The 22966-nt window shown below is 41.4% G+C and overlaps 1 protein-coding gene across 1 annotated transcript in view; it reads left to right on the top strand.

Moving 5' to 3' along the window:
* The window catches only part of SH3KBP1 (SH3 domain containing kinase binding protein 1), a 281799-nt gene that overhangs the window by 221246 nt on the left and 37587 nt on the right, over positions 1 to 22966 (top strand). Inside the window, exons 9-11 of the mRNA XM_018554851.1 lie at positions 9140 to 9247; positions 20411 to 20462; positions 22342 to 22422. Coding sequence (XP_018410353.1) covers positions 9140 to 9247; positions 20411 to 20462; positions 22342 to 22422 — 241 coding nt within the window. The remainder of the gene's footprint in view (positions 1 to 9139; positions 9248 to 20410; positions 20463 to 22341; positions 22423 to 22966) is intronic.

Below are 22966 nucleotides of genomic sequence, written 5' to 3'. Positions count from 1 at the left end.
CACCTGGAGCTCCTCCCACTGGACCAACGCTGACTCGCCGCTGCTGGTTTTTTTTTTTCTTGCTTACCTCGCTGAGCTTCGCGTCACTGCTGCTCCGGTGGGCGGCGCTCTGAGCGGGGTCATCTGGCAGTCTCCGGCCACCTAAATTAGGACCCCACCTGGAGCTCCGCCCACCGGAGCAGCAGTGACGGGACGCTCGGCGAGGTAAGTAAGAAAAAAACCACACAGGACAGTTTGGATTTTTTACAGAATCTATAGGTCTTATTTTCACTTATCGAACAAATATAACACAATGCTTTTCAGAGGTATATTTATTTAACAGACCAAAAGGGAGCACATTAGAGAAGTTAATTGTTAGGGTTGATATAGATTTTAAATAATGCAAGAGTCTCTCATGGCTGTCCCGGACTACATTGCTAATCTGCCCACTTGTCACAAGTACAGGGCAATCGTAGGCCCCTTTCACACGTGCAGTCCAATCAGGTCTGCCTGTCAGTTTTTTGGGCAGATCTGATTGCAAGCCCAGTGTAACTCTATGGGAGATGGATGTAAATGGACATCTGTCCGTTTACAACTAGACTCTAGGTCTGGGGAAAAAAATGGAACAGAGTTCCATTTTAGCGGACCTGAACAAAATCAGAAGTAAACGGATTTATACGGACAAGTTGGAGGAAAACCTTGAATGTTCACAGATGTCACAAAAGTGACATTTGTTCCATTCATACACATATCCCCTGCTGTTTGGAATAGACGGCGCCCATGTAATTGGGGCCTTAGTTTTTCTTCTGTATCAATACCATTTACAAACTAAACACAGCTGATAGCAAAGCATACAATTATTAAGAGACACAATTGCTATGAACGGTGCTTTGCATTATCACAATTGTGGTTTATTTTGGTATACTGTTGCACATTTACATCAAGATGCATCATTTTACATTCCCAAGAGCCATATGTAAATTATTTGACTAAACTGAAAATCATAAGATTGCAACAGTGGCAAAATTATAGATAAAGGAGAACTCATTCTTAAGGCTAATTAAGGCTAACTGGATGTAATTTTCTTTAAAAGTTGTCATTATGCTATACTGCAAATTAGCTGAGACGTTATGGCATCATTTAGATACAAAATAACAAAGTAAGCACTATGTAAGCTCTAAAATGGCTTAAGGTTTAAAAGCTAAATAAAAAAGCTGTACAAATATAACTTTTAGTATGTGTATTAAGCCTCATCAGAAGGCATGAGAACAGTTTACTGCTGTACTAATTAAGGGAATATAACGTGGTGTGTATATATGTTTTTTTTTTTTAATTGTAGTGATGTGTCCAACCACTTCACTCTACACACTATATACGCCTGGACCTAGCGAGAGTTCTCTTCAATTGTGGTCAACATTGCTGGTGGTTACTATGATATAGGTTACAGTGCTGTTTTCCCCAATTTACAAATTTAAAATCTGTAACTTAAATTAAACATTTAATGAGGAAGTGTGGTGGCCACCATTGCTGACCTCTATATATACTATAATACTAGTGTAATACTAGTTGCCTGGCTGTCATGTTGATCTAATGACTTCAGTAATTTCTGACTCAGTGACCTTGAACAAATATGCAGATTCGTATTTCTGTCTTTACTGATCTAAGCGATATGTGGCAAATGTTAAATGGGTCAGCGTGGCAAAATATTAAAAGCAAAGGAAACTAGCATTTTTTCAAAAGGAAGTCAGAATGGTATGGGTTCATCTTTTAATCATTTACTCACCCGCATCGGGTTTAGGGTGTTCAATACAACAATACAACACTTGTATTGACTTTGCTAGGCCAATAACACTGGGCATCACTGTTATTGGCCTAGCAAAGTCAATACAACAAGTGTCTTCTCCGACTGGGCAGCACACCTCCATTGGGATGATAATGGAGTCCTGTCAGCCCTGGGCTTTATTGGTTAAGGGCGTGTTCACACCATGTCCAGACCACAAAGATTTGTTCCCGGACCAAAAAAGCATCCCAATGTATCCCTATGGTATTTCTGGGCTCTGTTCACACCAGCACAGTCCGTTCTGGTCCAGACAAAAAAAAAATACTGCCTGTCTCACTTTCTCTGGCCCAAAATGCACTGGAACACATGTAAATGCATCAAAAACACATGCAAACGCATTGGAATGCACCTAAAAGCCCACTTTAAGCTAAAAAACAACAACAAACAAACGCACCAGAACATGGCAAAAACACACTTTTGCATTTGCAGCTCTGCTCCAGATCTGGTCCAGACATAGTGTGAACATAGCCTAATGCCACAGATGTCTCATAAACACATGCTTTTAAGTTTGTTGTCATTCTCAGACAGGACATCACTGTTTCAACTGTCTCTCTCTAACCTGGAATTTTCCACTTTTTTTAAGGGGAACCACCTGTGGCTTTTTCCAAGATGAAAACCTGGGGTGGATCATTGTATTGTGATAGCCAGGGAACCCACCCTTTCTCTGGCTTAACATCTCACAGCCACATAATAGATGTATAGTTAGGGACCAAATAATGGTTGTATAGTTAAGGACCTGTGTTGATGGGCTTTTGCTCACATCAAGTGGGTTTCACTTTCCCATCCAAGTCTATAAGAATGTAAAATCCCCTTGAGGGATGTCAAATGCAGTTTAGAAGAAAATCAGCTGCAGGTCAAATGTACCTATCAAAAAATTCTGAATGATCTCAGAAGCCTCTCTTACTGGTATCAAAGAATGATACCAGTACCAGTACAAAGCCTGATACAAGCTCAAAGCCTGTCAACACAGACTCTCAAGTGACCCTGCTAAACTGAAAGTGTAAATAAAATAGCCCCCCTGTAAAAACAAATATATACTTACCTCTCCCGATGCCTGTGCTAATTAATGTTACTCTAGTAAAGAGAAAGTTTCTCCACTGAGCTCAATGGTTCCTCCTGCCGACCCCTACGTCACTGCTGTGTCCTGTAGTGACATAGTGGTTGGCAGACAGAAGATTGAAACTTTTAAGAGAAGTCAGGGAACACATTTTCAAACTTAAGCGGCACGGTCAGCAGGAGAGATAAGTTTCTACTATCTTTACGGGGAACTATTTTTTTTTTTTAACCAAATATTTATTGGGTTTTCAGGGTAGAAATAATCAGCATTTTATACAGCATTTGCTGGCCACAGAAGGCCACATAGGCAACATAATTTGGTCAATAGTATGGTAATGCAAACACTATGTATCAACATAAATGCAATAGAAGAAAAAAGGAAAGAGTAGGAAAGAAAAAAGAACAAGTAGGGGGTCCATCGGTCGGTCAGCTTCGATTGTGTTTTGGGTCCATTCCACAGGATTGGCTCGCAAGGGCCCCACATTCATTACCCCTTGACTCTATAGACCACATCACAGGCGGTGGATGTTGTTGACATCCAGATCGGGGTGATTATGTAGAATCCATGGTTCCCAGACTTTAAGAAATTTGTCATGTGTATCGGTTAGGACACATGATAACCGTTCATTTAAGAGAACATTATCCAATCTATTGGTAAACTCCCGGTACGGGATAAATAGTTTTTTCCAATTTCCCGCTAAAGTTAATTTGGCAGCAATGAATATTTGGTGAGCCAGGGCACCCTGAGATTTATTTAATCTTGGTACTGAGGCATGAAGTAGAGCCTGTGTTGGGTCTTTAGAGATATCTTTGGCGGATAGAGTCGAAAGTAAATGAAATATTCTGGTCCAGAACCGAGCAGCGAAGGGGCAGGACCACCAGGTATGTAACATGTCCCCTGGGGTCGAGCATCCTCTGTAGCAATTAGTAGTTGATGACGGATACATTTTAGCTAAACGAGTTGGGATTAGGTACCACCGAAACAATACTTTATAGGCAACCTCAGAATTTGTCACATTACTGGAACACCGGGAAATATTTTTCCACAGCTCCCTTCCAATCATCATCAGACCAATGCAGACCCAGGTCTGCGGACCATTTGTTGTGTTGATGGGCTTTTGCTCACATCAAGTGGGTTTCACTTTCCCATCCAAGTCTATAAGAATGTAAAATCCCCTTGAGGGATGTCAAATGCAGTTTAGAAGAAAATCAGCTGCAGGTCAAATGTACCTATCAAAAAATTCTGAATGATCTCAGAAGCCTCTCTTACTGGTATCAAAGAATGATACCAGTACCAGTACAAAGCCTGATACAAGCTCAAAGCCTGTCAACACAGACTCTCAAGTGACCCTGCTAAACTGAAAGTGTAAATAAAATAGCCCCCCTGTAAAAACAAATATATACTTACCTCTCCCGATGCCTGTGCTAATTAATGTTACTCTAGTAAAGAGAAAGTTTCTCCACTGAGCTCAATGGTTCCTCCTGCCGACCCCTACGTCACTGCTGTGTCCTGTAGTGACATAGTGGTTGGCAGACAGAAGATTGAAACTTTTAAGAGAAGTCAGGGAACACATTTTCAAACTTAAGCGGCACGGTCAGCAGGAGAGATAAGTTTCTACTATCTTTACGGGGAACTATTTTTTTTTTTTAACCAAATATTTATTGGGTTTTCAGGGTAGAAATAATCAGCATTTTATACAGCATTTGCTGGCCACAGAAGGCCACATAGGCAACATAATTTGGTCAATAGTATGGTAATGCAAACACTATGTATCAACATAAATGCAATAGAAGAAAAAAGGAAAGAGTAGGAAAGAAAAAAGAACAAGTAGGGGGTCCATCGGTCGGTCAGCTTCGATTGTGTTTTGGGTCCATTCCACAGGATTGGCTCGCAAGGGCCCCACATTCATTACCCCTTGACTCTATAGACCACATCACAGGCGGTGGATGTTGTTGACATCCAGATCGGGGTGATTATGTAGAATCCATGGTTCCCAGACTTTAAGAAATTTGTCATGTGTTTCGGTTAGGATATGTGTATCGGTTAGGACACATGATAACCGTTCATTTAAGAGAACATTATCCAATCTATTGGTAAACTCCCGGTACGGGATAAATAGTTTTTTCCAATTTCCCGCTAAAGTTAATTTGGCAGCAATGAATATTTGGTGAGCCAGGGCACCCTGAGATTTATTTAATCTTGGTACTGAGGCATGAAGTAGAGCCTGTGTTGGGTCTTTAGAGATATCTTTGGCGGATAGAGTCGAAAGTAAATGAAATATTCTGGTCCAGAACCGAGCAGCGAAGGGGCAGGACCACCAGGTATGTAACATGTCCCCTGGGGTCGAGCATCCTCTGTAGCAATTAGTAGTTGATGACGGATACATTTTAGCTAAACGAGTTGGGATTAGGTACCACCGAAACAATACTTTATAGGCAACCTCAGAATTTGTCACATTACTGGAACACCGGGAAATATTTTTCCACAGCTCCCTTCCAATCATCATCAGACCAATGCAGACCCAGGTCTGCGGACCATTTGTTAGAATTAGAATGGGAACTAATACGAGTTAAGAAATTCAGAGTAGAATATAAAATTGACACCTGTTAAGGCCCTCCTGGTGCATAAAGGCAGATGTGTTTGAAGCACGTAAGTGGGGCATTTAAATGTCCACGTGCCTGCATAGAGGATACCCAGTGCTGCAGTTGAATAAACCTAAACATTTCTGCATCAGGAAACTGTTTGTGCGTTTTAAGATAAGACCAAGTTGGTATGTCAGAGGAACGATAAAAATCATACAGCCTGTTGAAGCCATTATCGGTCCACCACCTAAACAATGTCGGGTTAGTGTATGCTGGGACAAATAAAGGTTGTGAAAGTAAGGGGAGAAGGGGTAAGGAAGGGGATATCAGACGTGAGGAGTACTTCAGTGAGTCCCACACCTTTCAAGGTATGTTTCATCAGAGGACTGAGAGAGCGGGGTCTATCTACGGCCGGTAACCAGGGGAGTGCTTGTAAAGGAATTGGGGAGCAGTGGGGAATTTCCAACATGGTCCATAGTGGGATATTAGTTGTGCGGTGAATAGCAATTAGCGGTAGCAGTTGGGATGCTTGGTAGTAGAGAAGGATATTCGGAAGGCCTATCCCCCCTTCTCGTTTGTGCCTATATAATGTGGACCTTGGGACCCTGGGGCGTAGTGGGTGCCATATAAACGACAAGATGTTCCTTTGGAAAGTTCGTAGGATAAAGGATGGGACTGCTATCGGCAACACTCTGAAATAGTACAGTAGCTTAGGGAGTATGGTCATCTTGACTGCAGCAACCCTTTCAAACCAAGATAGTTTATGGTGTACCCAGGTGTCCATTAAAGTTTTAAGTTGTCTAAGCACAGGTAGGTAGTTATTTACATACAGTGTAGCATACGAGGGAGAAATATTAACCCCTAGATATCTCAAATACTTGTGTTCCCAAGTGAACGCAAAATTCTTACGGAGACTATCATAAACATGCCGCAGATTTTTTCATGTTAACCACTAAGCCAGAGATATCCGAGAAAAGATCCAAGATGTGCAACAGGTTGGGGACAAAAGTATGAGGTTGGGTAATGGTCAGTATGACGTCGTCTGCGAACAAGCTAGTTTTGTATTCCACCCCTGCTACCTCGACTCCCTTCACGTTTGGATTTGAGCGGATCATATAGGCTAAAGGCTCTATGGCTAGGGCGCAAAGGACCGGCGATAGAGGACATCCCTGGCGTGTGCCTTTTACTAATCGGGAAAGTCCCGGACACATGTCCCAGATATTTTACTTGGGCGGTGGGGTTATTATATAAGGCTTGGAGCCAGGAAAGAAAAGGACCATCAAGACCCCATTTGAGTAATATATATACCGGAGGTAATCCCAGCAGACTGAGTCAAATGCCCGCTGGATGTCAAGGGACAGTAAGAATCCTGGAATGTTCCTAGTCCTGAGTACATGTATTAAGTGAATGATTTTCCTGACATTATCCCCTGCCTGCCGCAATGGAATCAAGCTAACCTGGTCTTTTATGGATCAGCACAGGTAGGAATGCATTAATACGTGTCTTCGTCAGTATTTTAAGGTCCACATTCAGGAGCGATATAGGCCTATAGCTATCAGGGTCTCGAGGGTCCTTATGTGGTTTTCGTACCATTGAAATGTACGCTAACAGGGATGAGGGGTGTACTGAGTCCCCCTTGCGCAATTAATTATACATGTTCGTTAACCCAGGTGCCAATATGGGTGCCACCTTTTTGTAGTAAAGGGTTGAAAACCCATCTGGGCCGGGGGCTTTAGATATTTTAAGGGATTTGATTGTATTCAACACTTCCTCCTCTGTTATTTCTAGATGAAGTTGGTCAAGGGATGCCGGGGGGATAGTAGGGAATGGGAGGTCCTTAAGTAGTGCGTCCGCTTTGAGTTCATCAAATGAATTAGAGGCAGAGTAGAGCTTAGTTACATTTTCTTGGAACAAATGAAGGATTTTGTTCGGGTTTGCTGTAATATTTCCCTGTGGGGTTCGAAGTCTAAGGGGTGCAAACCTATGTGGGAGTGCATTTAGTTTTCTAGCTAGCATGGAGCCTGGTTTATTTGTTCTGGAGTAGAATTTGTGTTTAGACCATCTATGCAATTCCAGAGGAGATCTTAAACCGCATTCCTCTTCGCTTGTGGTCCACTGTCCCTGAAGATATTGGACACCTGAAAGGGCCACCAGTCATGGTGCGATTGAAGCCTGGAGCCCCCTTGCCCAGAAAACCACAAGTTGTACCAATTGTGTCAGTAAACGCCTATCCTGCTTATCCTTCAGACAGGTAGTGAGTTCCTCTAGTTTAGTATAAAGTTTGCTGACCTTCCTATTCCTTTCTTTCTTCCTCTGTGTGGCTATCTCTATTAGCTGACCTCTCATGGTGGCTTTGTAATATAACTGGGGAGTCCACAGAACCAGCATTAAGAGAAAAGAATTGTCAGGCATGTGATTCAACCTGTTGCAGGAGAACTTCAGATGCACCATAGAAAACGCGTTGGTCTAGCTGCTTCCAAGCGGAACCGTACAGCATTTGCTGCATGGTCCGACCAAGGCACGGGTTTGATTCGTGCAGAAAGGAAAGCAGGAAGATTACATTGCAACGTAAACACATGATCAATTCTGCAAAACGATTGATGGGGATTCGAAAAGAATGTGTAGTCCTTGGAGGATGGGTTCAATTCCCTCCACACATCTACTAGGGAATGATCATTTAATAATGTGAGGACGTTGGAGTTCTGCAATGGTAGTGGGGAAGGGTTGGCAGCATCAGTAGATTTAGTTTTGTTAGCAGGATAAAGGATTAAATTAGTATCCCCAGCCAAGATGAGGATACCTTTACTATGGTGGGTAACTACTTTCAATAGGTGGGAGAGAAAGCGGAGTTGGTGTGCATTAGGGCAATAGTACGAGACTATAGTCATGTCAATATCATATAGCGACCCAATCAATATCACATAACGTCTAGTGGGGTCTGCAATTTGCTTGTCACACACGAAAGGTAGATTCTTCCTAATCGCTATCAGAACCCCTCTCTTTTTTTCTGAGAAGGTGGCACTATAGAATATAAGGAATCAATTATGTAAATACTTAGGACTGAAGGTGATAGAAAATCTAGTCTCCTGCAAGCAGACTATATCGGCATGGCTTGATGATTAGTATGAGAACACTTTGTTGCGCTTTTGCGGCGAATTCAGCCACTGGACGTTATGTGAGAAAACATTAAAACCAGTGGCCATGATTAACAAGCATGAACATTAGGCAACATAGGCAACCCTGGGTGATAGTCCCATGTGCAAGATAACTTGGTTGTTCAGCTGCTTGTGTCCTGCTCAATCACAGTGGTGAGGACCTCCATGTATTCTTCACCTGTAAGCTGTCCTCAGACATGTTAGTATGACAGCTGTGTATAGATAGCCATCTATATCTCTGAACAGCAGTTTCTCCTAAAGTTGTAAAATTATTCCCACAGTTTGCCACAGGGTTCTGTTCATAATGTCCACACTGATATTTTTGTTGCACTAAAACACTGTACAGCTTTCTATAAATGAAAACTACATGGGACCCAGAGGCCAAAAGAACTACAACTAGGCATTAGTTCTTACATTGATTACTCTTTTGTAATAATGTAGCCATTCAGTACATTTAAATTAATTAGGAAAGAAATTAGTGCTGGAGAAAAAAAGCTCAATGTAATACGTTTCCTGTTTTGTTTAGGATTGTGTGGATGCAGGTTGGTGGGAAGGAGAACTGAATGGCAGGAGAGGAGTGTTTCCAGACAATTTTGTCAAGCTACTTCCTTCAGATTTTGAAAAAGAAATCCATGTAAGTACCCATATCTAGGTATCACTTTGTTTTAATGAGTTGTAGTTTCTAATATTCTTACAGGATAGAGCCATGATCTTTCTTGTAACTTTCAGCCTCAGAATGTAAAATCTATTAGGCCTCAAGATGCCTTTAGGGCTACATCCTTATGCGCTGACAGCCAGCAACAATCACCAAAATAAAGCATACCGCTAACATTCACACACAAACAGGGCTCAATTGCAAACACATATGAAAGAACACAGCATGTGTAAGGTGATTATGCACAGTATGGTCCTACTATTTATGACAGTACCAACACTTTATATATAGAAATTACTAAATTCACAGGTTTTGGTAGTATAACAACACATGAGATAGGGACCTTAGATTGTAAGATCCTTGAGGGCAAGGACGTATGTGAATGTGCACTATGTAAAGCACTGCGTAAATTGTTGGCGCTATATAAATATCTGAAATAAAAAAAATTATAAGCCCCGGCTTGCTCACCTCCGTGCTATACCTGTCCTCCAATTAAGGTTGCTCTTAAATTAGTTTTTTCTTTCAACCCTGAGCTTGGAAGCACTCGGCATACAAACAGTTACTTATAGCTCTAGTGTGGTTCTATATTTCCCACCACCCCCCTGATCCATGCAGTGCATGCACTTTACTGACGTACTGTATAAGCTGGCTATAGACAGGCAGGAAGTCAAATTCTCCTGCTCTGTCGATGGGGTTTTCATTGCCACCTGCCACTGTTTCTCATATGATTTGCCCAAGAGACTAAAGTGCTTCTCTGAGTAACCATTCATTGCTTTATTAATTAAGAACACTGGTCACAGGGAAGCAGATGACAATTGACACACTATGCTGTATCTTAAAGTGATATTAAAGGTTCAGGTTTTTTTTTTAATGATCAAAGCTAGCAGGCCCACTTTTGCATGAAAAGTATGTTCTCTTTCTTCAAAAAGGTTCCTCATCCTCGTTCTCTAGTGGGTCCCCGCAGCGCTCTGCCCCCGTCCCCTGCACTGGTGCCACCATCAGCTTAGCAGCTGCTATTGAAGCACCGGTCCGTGCATGTTCCTGCAGTGACTGTGAGCGTCCATAGATCCACACATCCCTGCCACAGGCCACACCCCTCCTCTCTGCCCAACAGTTTGATTGCTGGCAGAAGGAGCCTATGGAAGTTTGGGGTACAGGAAGTTCGGGGGACAGAGTTAAAAATCATACAGCCTGTTGAAGCCATTATCGGTCCACCACCTAAACAATGTCGGGTTAGTGTATGCTGGGACAAATAAAGGTTGTGAAAGTAAGGGGAGAAGGGGTAAGGAAGGGGATATCAGACGTGAGGAGTACTTCAGTGAGTCCCACACCTTTCAAGGTATGTTTCATCAGAGGACTGAGAGAGCGGGGTCTATCTACGGCCGGTAACCAGGGGAGTGCTTGTAAAGGAATTGGGGAGCAGTGGGGAATTTCCAACATGGTCCATAGTGGGATATTAGTTGTGCGGTGAATAGCAATTAGCGGTAGCAGTTGGGATGCTTGGTAGTAGAGAAGGATATTCGGAAGGCCTATCCCCCCTTCTCGTTTGTGCCTATATAATGTGGACCTTGGGACCCTGGGGCGTAGTGGGTGCCATATAAACGACAAGATGTTCCTTTGGAAAGTTCGTAGGATAAAGGATGGGACTGCTATCGGCAACACTCTGAAATAGTACAGTAGCTTAGGGAGTATGGTCATCTTGACTGCAGCAACCCTTTCAAACCAAGATAGTTTATGGTGTACCCAGGTGTCCATTAAAGTTTTAAGTTGTCTAAGCACAGGTAGGTAGTTATTTACATACAGTGTAGCATACGAGGGAGAAATATTAACCCCTAGATATCTCAAATACTTGTGTTCCCAAGTGAACGCAAAATTCTTACGGAGACTATCATAAACATGCCGCAGATTTTTTCATGTTAACCACTAAGCCAGAGATATCCGAGAAAAGATCCAAGATGTGCAACAGGTTGGGGACAAAAGTATGAGGTTGGGTAATGGTCAGTATGACGTCGTCTGCGAACAAGCTAGTTTTGTATTCCACCCCTGCTACCTCGACTCCCTTCACGTTTGGATTTGAGCGGATCATATAGGCTAAAGGCTCTATGGCTAGGGCGCAAAGGACCGGCGATAGAGGACATCCCTGGCGTGTGCCTTTTACTAATCGGGAAAGTCCCGGACACATGTCCCAGATATTTTACTTGGGCGGTGGGGTTATTATATAAGGCTTGGAGCCAGGAAAGAAAAGGACCATCAAGACCCCATTTGAGTAATATATATACCGGAGGTAATCCCAGCAGACTGAGTCAAATGCCCGCTGGATGTCAAGGGACAGTAAGAATCCGGAGATGTTCCTAGTCCTGAGTACATGTACTAAGTGAATGATTTTCCTGACATTATCCCCTGCCTGCCGCAATGGAATCAAGCTAACCTGGTCTTTTATGGATCAGCACAGGTAGGAATGCATTAATACGTGTCTTCGTCAGTATTTTAAGGTCCACATTCAGGAGCGATATAGGCCTATAGCTATCAGGGTCTCGAGGGTCCTTATGTGGTTTTCGTACCATTGAAATGTACGCTAACAGGGATGAGGGGTGTACTGAGTCCCCCTTGCGCAATTAATTATACATGTTCGTTAACCCAGGTGCCAATATGGGTGCCACCTTTTTGTAGTAAAGGGTTGAAAACCCATCTGGGCCGGGGGCTTTAGATATTTTAAGGGATTTGATTGTATTCAACACTTCCTCCTCTGTTATTTCTAGATGAAGTTGGTCAAGGGATGCCGGGGGGATAGTAGGGAATGGGAGGTCCTTAAGTAGTGCGTCCGCTTTGAGTTCATCAAATGAATTAGAGGCAGAGTAGAGCTTAGTTACATTTTCTTGGAACAAATGAAGGATTTTGTTCGGGTTTGCTGTAATATTGCCCTGTGGGGTTCGAAGTCTAAGGGGTGCAAACCTATGTGGGAGTGCATTTAGTTTTCTAGCTAGCATGGAGCCTGGTTTATTTGTTCTGGAGTAGAATTTGTGTTTAGACCATCTATGCAATTCCAGAGGAGATCTTAAACCGCATTCCTCTTCGCTTGTGGTCCACTGTCCCTGAAGATATTGGACACCTGAAAGGGCCACCAGTCATGGTGCGATTGAAGCCTGGAGCCCCCTTGCCCAGAAAACCACAAGTTGTACCAATTGTGTCAGTAAACGCCTATCCTGCTTATCCTTCAGACAGGTAGTGAGTTCCTCTAGTTTAGTATAAAGTTTGCTGACCTTCCTATTCCTTTCTTTCTTCCTCTGTGTGGCTATCTCTATTAGCTGACCTCTCATGGTGGCTTTGTAATATAACTGGGGAGTCCACAGAACCAGCATTAAGAGAAAAGAATTGTCAGGCATGTGATTCAACCTGTTGCAGGAGAACTTCAGATGCACCATAGAAAACGCGTTGGTCTAGCTGCTTCCAAGCGGAACCGTACAGCATTTGCTGCATGGTCCGACCAAGGCACGGGTTTGATTCGTGCAGAAAGGAAAGCAGGAACATTACATTGCAATGTAAACACATGATCAATTCTGCAAAACGATTGATGGGGATTCGAAAAGAATGTGTAGTCCTTGGAGGATGGGTTCAGTTCCCTCCACACATCTACTAGGGAATGATCATTTAACAATGTGAGGAAGTTGGAGTTCTGCAATGGTAGTGGGGAAGGGTTGGCAGCATCAGTAGATTTAGTTTTGTTAGCAGGATAAAGGATTAAATTAGTATCCCCAGCCAAGATGAGGATACCTTTACTATGGTGGGTAACTACTTTCAATAGGTGGGAGAGAAAGCGGAGTTGGTGTGCATTAGGGCAATAGTACGAGACTATAGTCATGTCAATATCATATAGCGACCCAATCAATATCACATAACGTCTAGTGGGGTCTGCAATTTGCTTGTCACACACGAAAGGTAGATTCTTCCTAATCGCTATCAGAACCCCTCTCTTTTTTTCTGAGAAGGTGGCACTATAGAATATAAGGAATCAATTATGTAAATACTTAGGACTGAAGGTGATAGAAAATCTAGTCTCCTGCAAGCAGACTATATCGGCATGGCTTGATGATTAGTATGAGAACACTTTGTTGCGCTTTTGCGGCGAATTCAGCCACTGGACGTTATGTGAGAAAACATTAAAACCAGTGGCCATGATTAACAAGCATGAACATTAGGCAACATAGGCAACCCTGGGTGATAGTCCCATGTGCAAGATAACTTGGTTGTTCAGCTGCTTGTGTCCTGCTCAATCACAGTGGTGAGGACCTCCATGTATTCTTCACCTGTAAGCTGTCCTCAGACATGTTAGTATGACAGCTGTGTATAGATAGCCATCTATATCTCTGAACAGCAGTTTCTCCTAAAGTTGTAAAATTATTCCCACAGTTTGCCACAGGGTTCTGTTCATAATGTCCACACTGATATTTTTGTTGCACTAAAACACTGTACAGCTTTCTATAAATGAAAACTACATGGGACCCAGAGGCCAAAAGAACTACAACTAGGCATTAGTTCTTACATTGATTACTCTTTTGTAATAATGTAGCCATTCAGTACATTTAAATTAATTAGGAAAGAAATTAGTGCTGGAGAAAAAAAGCTCAATGTAATACGTTTCCTGTTTTGTTTAGGATTGTGTGGATGCAGGTTGGTGGGAAGGAGAACTGAATGGCAGGAGAGGAGTGTTTCCAGACAATTTTGTCAAGCTACTTCCTTCAGATTTTGAAAAAGAAATCCATGTAAGTACCCATATCTAGGTATCACTTTGTTTTAATGAGTTGTAGTTTCTAATATTCTTACAGGATAGAGCCATGATCTTTCTTGTAACTTTCAGCCTCAGAATGTAAAATCTATTAGGCCTCAAGATGCCTTTAGGGCTACATCCTTATGCGCTGACAGCCAGCAACAATCACCAAAATAAAGCATACCGCTAACATTCACACACAAACAGGGCTCAATTGCAAACACATATGAAAGAACACAGCATGTGTAAGGTGATTATGCACAGTATGGTCCTACTATTTATGACAGTACCAACACTTTATATATAGAAATTACTAAATTCACAGGTTTTGGTAGTATAACAACACATGAGATAGGGACCTTAGATTGTAAGATCCTTGAGGGCAAGGACGTATGTGAATGTGCACTATGTAAAGCACTGCGTAAATTGTTGGCGCTATATAAATATCTGAAATAAAAAAAATTATAAGCCCCGGCTTGCTCACCTCCGTGCTATACCTGTCCTCCAATTAAGGTTGCTCTTAAATTAGTTTTTTCTTTCAACCCTGAGCTTGGAAGCACTCGGCATACAAACAGTTACTTATAGCTCTAGTGTGGTTCTATATTTCCCACCACCCCCCTGATCCATGCAGTGCATGCACTTTACTGACGTACTGTATAAGCTGGCTATAGACAGGCAGGAAGTCAAATTCTCCTGCTCTGTCGATGGGGTTTTCATTGCCACCTGCCACTGTTTCTCATATGATTTGCCCAAGAGACTAAAGTGCTTCTCTGAGTAACCATTCATTGCTTTATTAATTAAGAACACTGGTCACAGGGAAGCAGATGACAATTGACACACTATGCTGTATCTTAAAGTGATATTAAAGGTTCAGGTTTTTTTTTTAATGATCAAAGCTAGCAGGCCCACTTTTGCATGAAAAGTATGTTCTCTTTCTTCAAAAAGGTTCCTCATCCTCGTTCTCTAGTGGGTCCCCGCAGCGCTCTGCCCCCGTCCCCTGCACTGGTGCCACCATCAGCTTAGCAGCTGCTATTGAAGCACCGGTCCGTGCATGTTCCTGCAGTGACTGTGAGCGTCCATAGATCCACACATCCCTGCCACAGGCCACACCCCTCCTCTCTGCCCAACAGTTTGATTGCTGGCAGAAGGAGCCTATGGAAGTTTGGGGTACTGGGAGTTAAAAGGTACAGGGCCCTTTTTACCTTAGGCCTCGTTCACACCATATGCAGTGCGTTCCGGCCCGAATCTAGACGGAACACACTGCCTCGCATTGCGTCCGGATCACTTTTTTGCCGGCCTGGAGGGGGCGTGGCGGGCCACTGAAGTGAATGGCACCGTAGCCATGCCCTCTGGCCACAGTGCGATCGCCCGCACGGGATCGCAAGGCACATTGTGCCTGCAGTGCAGTCCGGTGCGATGCGATCAAACTGCTGCAAGTCGGAGACCATAACATACAGGGGTACAGGTACGCCTAAGAGCAAAATCCCACATGGACTAATACACACGCACACACCTGCTCAAACATTATTGCATACACACAATAGGTTGGACTTGATGGACTTATGTCATTATTCAACCTCAAATGCTATGTAACTATGTACTACACTTTGTATATTTTTCCTAAAATGCTAGTTGTTAGAAAGGGAAATGCTAACGGAAAGCACAACCCAAAATAGACCTTCCCTGCTTAATGTTAGGTTTTGTGCACTGGTTACTTATTATTTAATATGAGCTATAAAAGAACTTGTGCAGAAGTTAGTTTTCTATGTAAGTGTATCTTACTATGAACATTGCAAATACCTAGAATGTCGTGCTCAAATTATGTTCTATAGGTTCAAGTAAAATTTGTTGAAGGATTTTAAAGTATTTATTATGATTTTCTTGACTTATAGTGATTCCGCAGAGTTTGAATCGTTACTGGGAGCAAGGGATTTAGTAAACTAAAACCTGTTCTTAGAGGCGAAGATAAAAAGTGTAGTCAGTTTAAAGCAGCGAACTCAATGGAATTGAGTGCCAGGAAACTCCATTGTGCATCTTGCGGTTATAAAATATAGTATCGTGTAAGGGTAAATATAATTTTCTTGGCCAAAAGAACAGCAAAACAGGCTTGAGGTATTATATGGAGTATTGCCTACAGTTTCAAGTCTGCCTGTCTTTTTAACATCTTAAGTACAAAATAGGCCTGACTAGACGCCAGGAAGTATGAGTAAAACTGTATAATTCATTGGTGGCTGGAAATTACACCCACCTACCTGGGTCAGATTAGGTCATCCATTATGCTAAGTGAAAGATTTGAGCCTTCATGGCAGAAACGGCTGCTTTCAATGTTATATATGACTCCCCTAAGACCATTTACAATCAATTTTTACCTTCACATCACATGTTAACCTGGTAATTCTACCTTATGCCTGCAACATTAATTTCACATATTCGTTTCTTCTCGCTGGACAGCGGCACTGCATGTGTACGTATGAATAGATAGATAGATGGATAAATAGGACTTTTTTTAGATAAAGAATATTTTGCACCTTGTCATAATTTGTGACTTTGTCCGTGTCCATTGGAAAGTTTTGGTTGCTCCCATCCATCTATGTCTGTTCCTGCTCTTGCTGTTGCATTCTCCTTGATATAAAGTGAATACAAAAATCTAAGAGGGAGGAAAGAAACTCCTCATTATGGCTACAGCAGGAGAGCAGGTCCAGGAACTCAAGCACATTTTAAAATCCAACTCCAAGCACAGCTATTTGTATGTTTTTTTTAAAATGGTTATTACATGAAACTCTAATGTTTTACTTGGTGGAGATGTGTTTCTAGCCCTGCTGCATATTTTATGGTCCTGCCCTGCCCTGCCATACAACTCTTTTTGGACTCTCTTCTGGTCCATGCTATTACCCTAAAATTCACAGATTACCCCATACCCAAGGAACCTGTGTTCTTCTGGATATGCCACAATACATTTCCACTGAAAACATACAAACGATCTGTCATAATACACATGGTTTACCTTGCGCGTACCAGTATCCCTGTACTATAGAAAAAGCTATCACTGCCCACAATCCAAAAATGGCTCCACCTCATTAGCAACATTTAACCACTTGCTGTCCGGGGCATTTTCTTACTATTTGCGCACACATGATAAAATATAAATTGCTGCCTAGAAAACAGCTTCAAACCCCCAAACAATATATGTTCTGAAAGCAGAGGCCCTGTAAAATAAAAAAAGGCTAGTTGCAATTTTTTATGTCGAATGGTTTTTGCGCAAACGTTTCTCAAACCAGTATTTTGAAGAAAAAATAAACTAAATGAAAATTTAGTCTACAGAAACAGAATATAATACCCAATTTTTTGGTAAAATATGAAAGACCGGGTCACGCCGGATAAATAGATACCAAACATGCCAAGCCTTAAAATTGCGTTTGCCCGTGAAGACGCAAAAAAGTCAATACCACAAATTTCCCGTGGGAAACACTTTAAACGCTTTTACCGCTCATCAATTTAGTGCTAACTAAAGTGATTGACAGGGCGAGAATTATTGCTCTCTCTCCGACGCAATATGTAACATGTGTAGCGCAAATGTTGTTTTTGCACGTAGGCGCACCAACACGTGTTTGCATGTGTATGTGCGTGCACGTGGGGGGCGGGGGACTTGCATTTTTTTATTTTTCTTATATGTCACTTTCATTTTTATAATTTTTTTTTACACTAGCCCTATTGCTATCACATAGGGTGCTAACAAGCACCCTATGTAATAGCAGATAGGACATAACAGGTCCTCTTTATGGAGACATCAGGGGTCTTTCAGACCCCTAATGTCACCTAGGGACCCCAAAGAAGCTGAGGAAGCAGAGATTTGCTTCCCCAGCTTTATCTCCTGGCTCTAAGAGCCGGAGAGTGTAACGAGTGACACCAGAAGTGATGTAATACACATCACTTCCGGGTCCAGTGATCGGAGGCAAGATCAGCAGGTGGAAGCTGATGACTCTCTCCGATCATTGCAGGGAGACCCGCCGAGCCGCTCCCAGTCACCGCACGGTGACAGCGGTGCCCAGAGAAGCCAACGGTGGCAGGGGGTGTGGAGGGGACATCGGCACACGGTACAAACGATCCGCGGCAGTACAGACGCCGGATCGCTTGTACCTTAACGGCAATCATCTGCTGTTAAAAACAATACCAAGAACATGTCTATAGATGTATTGCGGCCCAGAAGTAGTTAATGAATGGGGAAGCTTACTAGGTCCATTAAGAGTACTGATGCAAAATTCCACACTACTTGGCATTATTGGACAGGCTACACCTTTTTTATATTGGACTAAAAAATCTTATTATGTCCTCTGGTGCAGACTGAAAAATCCTGTTATCTCCTCAGGTGCAGCCATTGACCTTAATTGACCACAGTCTCTCCTCTCCCCCCATATTCCTCCTCCCCTACCAAAACCCTCTTTCTGCATTGCCCAAAGTGACTGGTTGGATGCTTGTCTTTTTATTTCGAGTTTCTTTGCCACCACATTTTATATACGAGGTCCATTATAATTTGAATAAACAGATAATCATCTCACACTCTACTATACTGCTTACTGCAAATCTTTACACATCTGCTGGGTACTAATTTTCACCTGTATAGGTTTTTAGGAGCACCTCAAATGCACATAGTCTGACCTTAGGTTAGAGTGCTCCTCTGATTTTGGGTATATTTTAGGTATAATATGTATTATGCGTTATTACAGCTTTCAAATTTACTTCAAATTTCACGTCCCTGCCCGCTTTTTCTGACAAACACTTATACTGAAACGACATAAATTGAATTTGGAACACTAAAATTGCCCTGCCAGGCATTAATGGGTTTTGACTGTTACATAGTAAAAGAGTAAAACTTTTTTATTCTGTTCTGATAAAAGTAATTTTAGTCTATTGAATTAGGGTTCTAAAAAACATTTAGCCAATAATATGTTTGTAGGAAAAGTAAAGCATACAATATATTGTAATTTGCAGGTCTTGATGTTTCAATGGTATACTGGCAGGAAGTTAACAAACAGCAGTGCATTTCAAATTATCCAAAATGAATATACATACCCTATATTCTTGCTTACCCTATCATATTAGAGTTATTCAATTTAATCTCCAGAGAACATTATATGCAATGTAAATATGCACCTGCTAAGCCGCGTAGGATCTTTCATCAACAAATCCATTAGGCAAGTGAAATAGCACATTAGACTCTGTTAGTGGTTGCAGCATTCATGTTTATTTAAGGATTATAGGTGTTTTTGTGTGAACACATTTTCCATTTCATAACATTTACAGGGACAATTAATCTAAATATATGTAAAACCTTTTGGAAGGCAACTCAATTTATATTATTTTTCAGCTATTTTCTTAGTACCCTGTACAAAAGACACGTGGTCAGGAATAGTGGCATGCCACCATAGGCCTGACCATGGATTAAATATGCAACTTTGCATAGAAATAGTAGACATACACATTGGTAGAAATCCAAATACTATTTTGATGCTAGTGTGTATATATTAGGCAATTTTTATAGCATCCCTTGTATTTTCAGTAGGGAATCTATAGCATCCACATATTGTTCCTGCATTTGATAGGCTTCTGAAGACCCAGACTATGAGTTTGGGTTATTGAAAGGCCTAAAGTGCATGTGAATGCTAACAATGAATTTCTCTGACTTGCTCCCTATTATTATGGTAATTACACCAAACAATACATGTTGATCCTTCCCGAAATCCAGTGAGCTAATATCTTTCTGTGCTTTGTGCCTCCACTGCACTGTAATCAGTAACAATTGTTCTAAGTGCTCTCTGTGGACTACAAAACATGTTACGGAGATGTATAAGTGCAAAGCTTCTAACTTCCTGTAGTGGGCTAACAAATGCTGCACTAAAAACTCAAACATTGTTATCAGCCCGGCCTAAGTCAACCTTTGTGAACTACAGAACTGCTCCTACCTATGTTATGTAGATGATGAAAGAAGCTGTTCTTGAATCCTAACGCACTTCCTGTCCTACGCAACGTGCTCTGCCATTAGATACAGTGTGGTTGGGGAGTGTTATCAACCTAGGATGGGAAGTGTTTTACTTAGTGTTTATAATCTTACTGATTATCCTATTTCTGATTCTTTGGGTAAGAGTAAAAATATTTCTGCTGCATAAGATTTATTGAATTTTTCCAAAGGTAGAACCTATTTTGACGTTTGGCTATGTGTAGTCCACAATTTCCCATTGTCTTTTCTAAGCCTCATCTGTCTCAAATCTTATGCTGTGAATCATAAAGTTTTTTTGTGTTTAGAAAATTTTCATACCACATAAGCTGTGTTTTAAATGTGTTTTTTTTTGTGTTATTACATTTATTATGTTATTCCACAGAGACCTAAGAAGCCACCCCCTCCATCAGCTCCTGTAAACAAGGCAGGAACAGGTAGGTGTGCATCTATCTTACGCTCTTAATATGATGATCTTTTCTGTCAAAAGTAACTAGGTTTGAAGAAATGTGAGGATGTGTCATCCTGACTACAGCTAAACCTAACAATAATGCATTACCATTACAGTGCAAAGAACAGTCACAGTATACAAAATGCATCTATCAGTCTTAATTAGTAACGGTGAACAACTTTTTGGGGACCTAGAGTTGTCTCACCAGTGCAACTGCTGCGGTTGACTGTTGTTGTTGTTGACTGCTTGCAGCTGTGAAATATTTAGTTAGTCTCATAGAACCTTTTTAATGAAAAATATTGTATACTGATAACCTCATGCATTTACACATGTAACAATGGTATTAGATATATTGATTCGGTTTTTATTTGACATGATTGTATTTATTTTTTTGCATCAAGCTGCAGGCCAAAAGCACACCTTATAGTGTTAGACTTCACTGCCCTTTCAGGTCCTAGGAGGCAAAGTCTCTTGAAAACTCAGTCGTTGAACTTGTGCCGACCAGTTCTCTTTCCCCCACTCTATCCACGTTGAAAGTTAAAACCATGTGTAAGTGCTGCGTTGTATCTTACACAGGTTTGCTCTGCTGACATCCTCCCAACCTATCTGAGATGGGAAAGAGGGACACGTTCCAGTACAATGCCTTTAGGCAATGGACACACCTCCTGCTACGTCCCCTGTTTTGTGGAACTTTAGAAATGTATATGTCAAAAATTATTGGTTAAACCTAAAACTGTTTTGTTTTCCACCATTACTTTTTCTTTTTACTGGCTTTTCACAATAGCAAACAATAATGACAATAAAAAAAACAAAAAACAATAATTAAGAGATAAGATAAAGGTTTAATTGCCGAATAACACCTTCGGTAGATAAATAGAACCTTTTCATAGATATCTGTACATCAGGTCAAAAGGAGGGCAACAGAGGAGGAAAGAGAGACGGGTGACTTTGGTACCCAATGAGGCACAGTCCCTCCAAATTAGGGACAGTTGGGAGGTATGTGACTGGCTGCTCAGGCCCAAGCACAGTATTCTGTGAGAAGACCTCTACTGCTCCATATTATCAGGTAATTTGGCAGGGCATAAACAAAGCAGTGGAGCAGCTTGGGAGCGTGGCGAAGATGATATAATAGGTTGAGGGGTGAGCTTTTAAGAGACCTAAAAAAAGTGACAGAGTCCCTTAAAAAATACACCTTATAACACAAGACGTGTTCCCTGGTATTTCAATGTTGATTCAGAAGCATAAAGAACCATAGAGATCAAAAATCCTTCATGGAGTGTGCTTGTTTGGAAAGCCGTGTTTCCCTTTTGAGATTTAGTATTAATATTTTCTTTAAACAAAATTCAGTAAAATGAAAAAATAATTCAGTATAAATGGGTTAAACACATCTAGAAAAGCTGGCTTACTTTAAGTCATGAGTGATATAATGAGATAATTATAATGCATTTCTATTTTTACTTTGCTTTAATGTCATGATGGAGTTACACACAGGAAAAGAGCAGATCATTACATTGCTAGTGACCTAGGATTATATCACATTACTGAACATACAGAGGTGGACAAGCCTTCTTCTGCAGAGTTTGGCTTTACTTATATCAGCCTCCTTTGCTAAGCTAGGATCAAATCTTTGTGGTGACTTTGCATATATGAATTTAAAGTAGGCTGAATATCCAGCTAGACAAGATAATCTCACTTCAGCCAAGGTGTCCTGACTAAGCCCCTTCTATTACATTGTCTTGCTCGCTTCCCTGGGGTCTGTGTGTTTTTCCTTTTTATAACCCCTCAGTTACAATCAATTCCTCCTTCTTGTGCAAAAGAACACGTTTATCGGGATGGTGACTTTACATTGTCTTTGATTGCAGTAGGCACATCGGATAGGAAACAGGAAATCAGGAAGATCCCTCCAGAAAGGCCTGAAACTCTGCCACATAGGCCTGAGGAAAAAGGTGAGTCCTTTAGATAGTTTTGTTTAGTGATAGTATACAATGGGTAAATACTGAAGATTCAGTCCAAATAATAATAGTTGTGTAATCTGTGAAAGGTGATATAATATACCTACAATCAAATTACTTACAGAAAATCCATGTTGTACATTTGCCCTCTTCAAATTAGGCCAGACCATATACATTCTAAAGCTTTTCATAAAGGGTAGAGGTTTCCTGAGCAAATACAGGCAGGAAGACATGTCCATTTTCTGTAGCTGTATCTGTAGCACTGGCTGCAGGTTTACATCCTTTTCCTTTTTTGTGGGCCTAGACAGAACCGAATGGATGTAAACAGACGTTGTCAGTTTACGTCCGTTTAGTTGATGTCTGTTTTTATTATTCACCAGGGAGGGCATGCACAGGGTCATCCATTTTGTGCAGCAATCATGGCCAGGAATATCATGAAACTAGCAAAATAAGCTTTATTTTTTCAACAAACCTGAAAAAAAATTATTTTTAAAAAGGATAAAAGTGGATGAAAAACTGAATGTAAATGGACCTAAAC

Source organism: Nanorana parkeri, unplaced genomic scaffold (assembly GCF_000935625.1).
Source record: "Nanorana parkeri isolate BGI_ZX_2015 unplaced genomic scaffold, ASM93562v1 scaffold175, whole genome shotgun sequence".
NCBI classification, from domain to species: domain Eukaryota; kingdom Metazoa; phylum Chordata; class Amphibia; order Anura; family Dicroglossidae; genus Nanorana; species Nanorana parkeri.
This window is presented reverse-complemented; position numbering and strand designations above follow the sequence as displayed.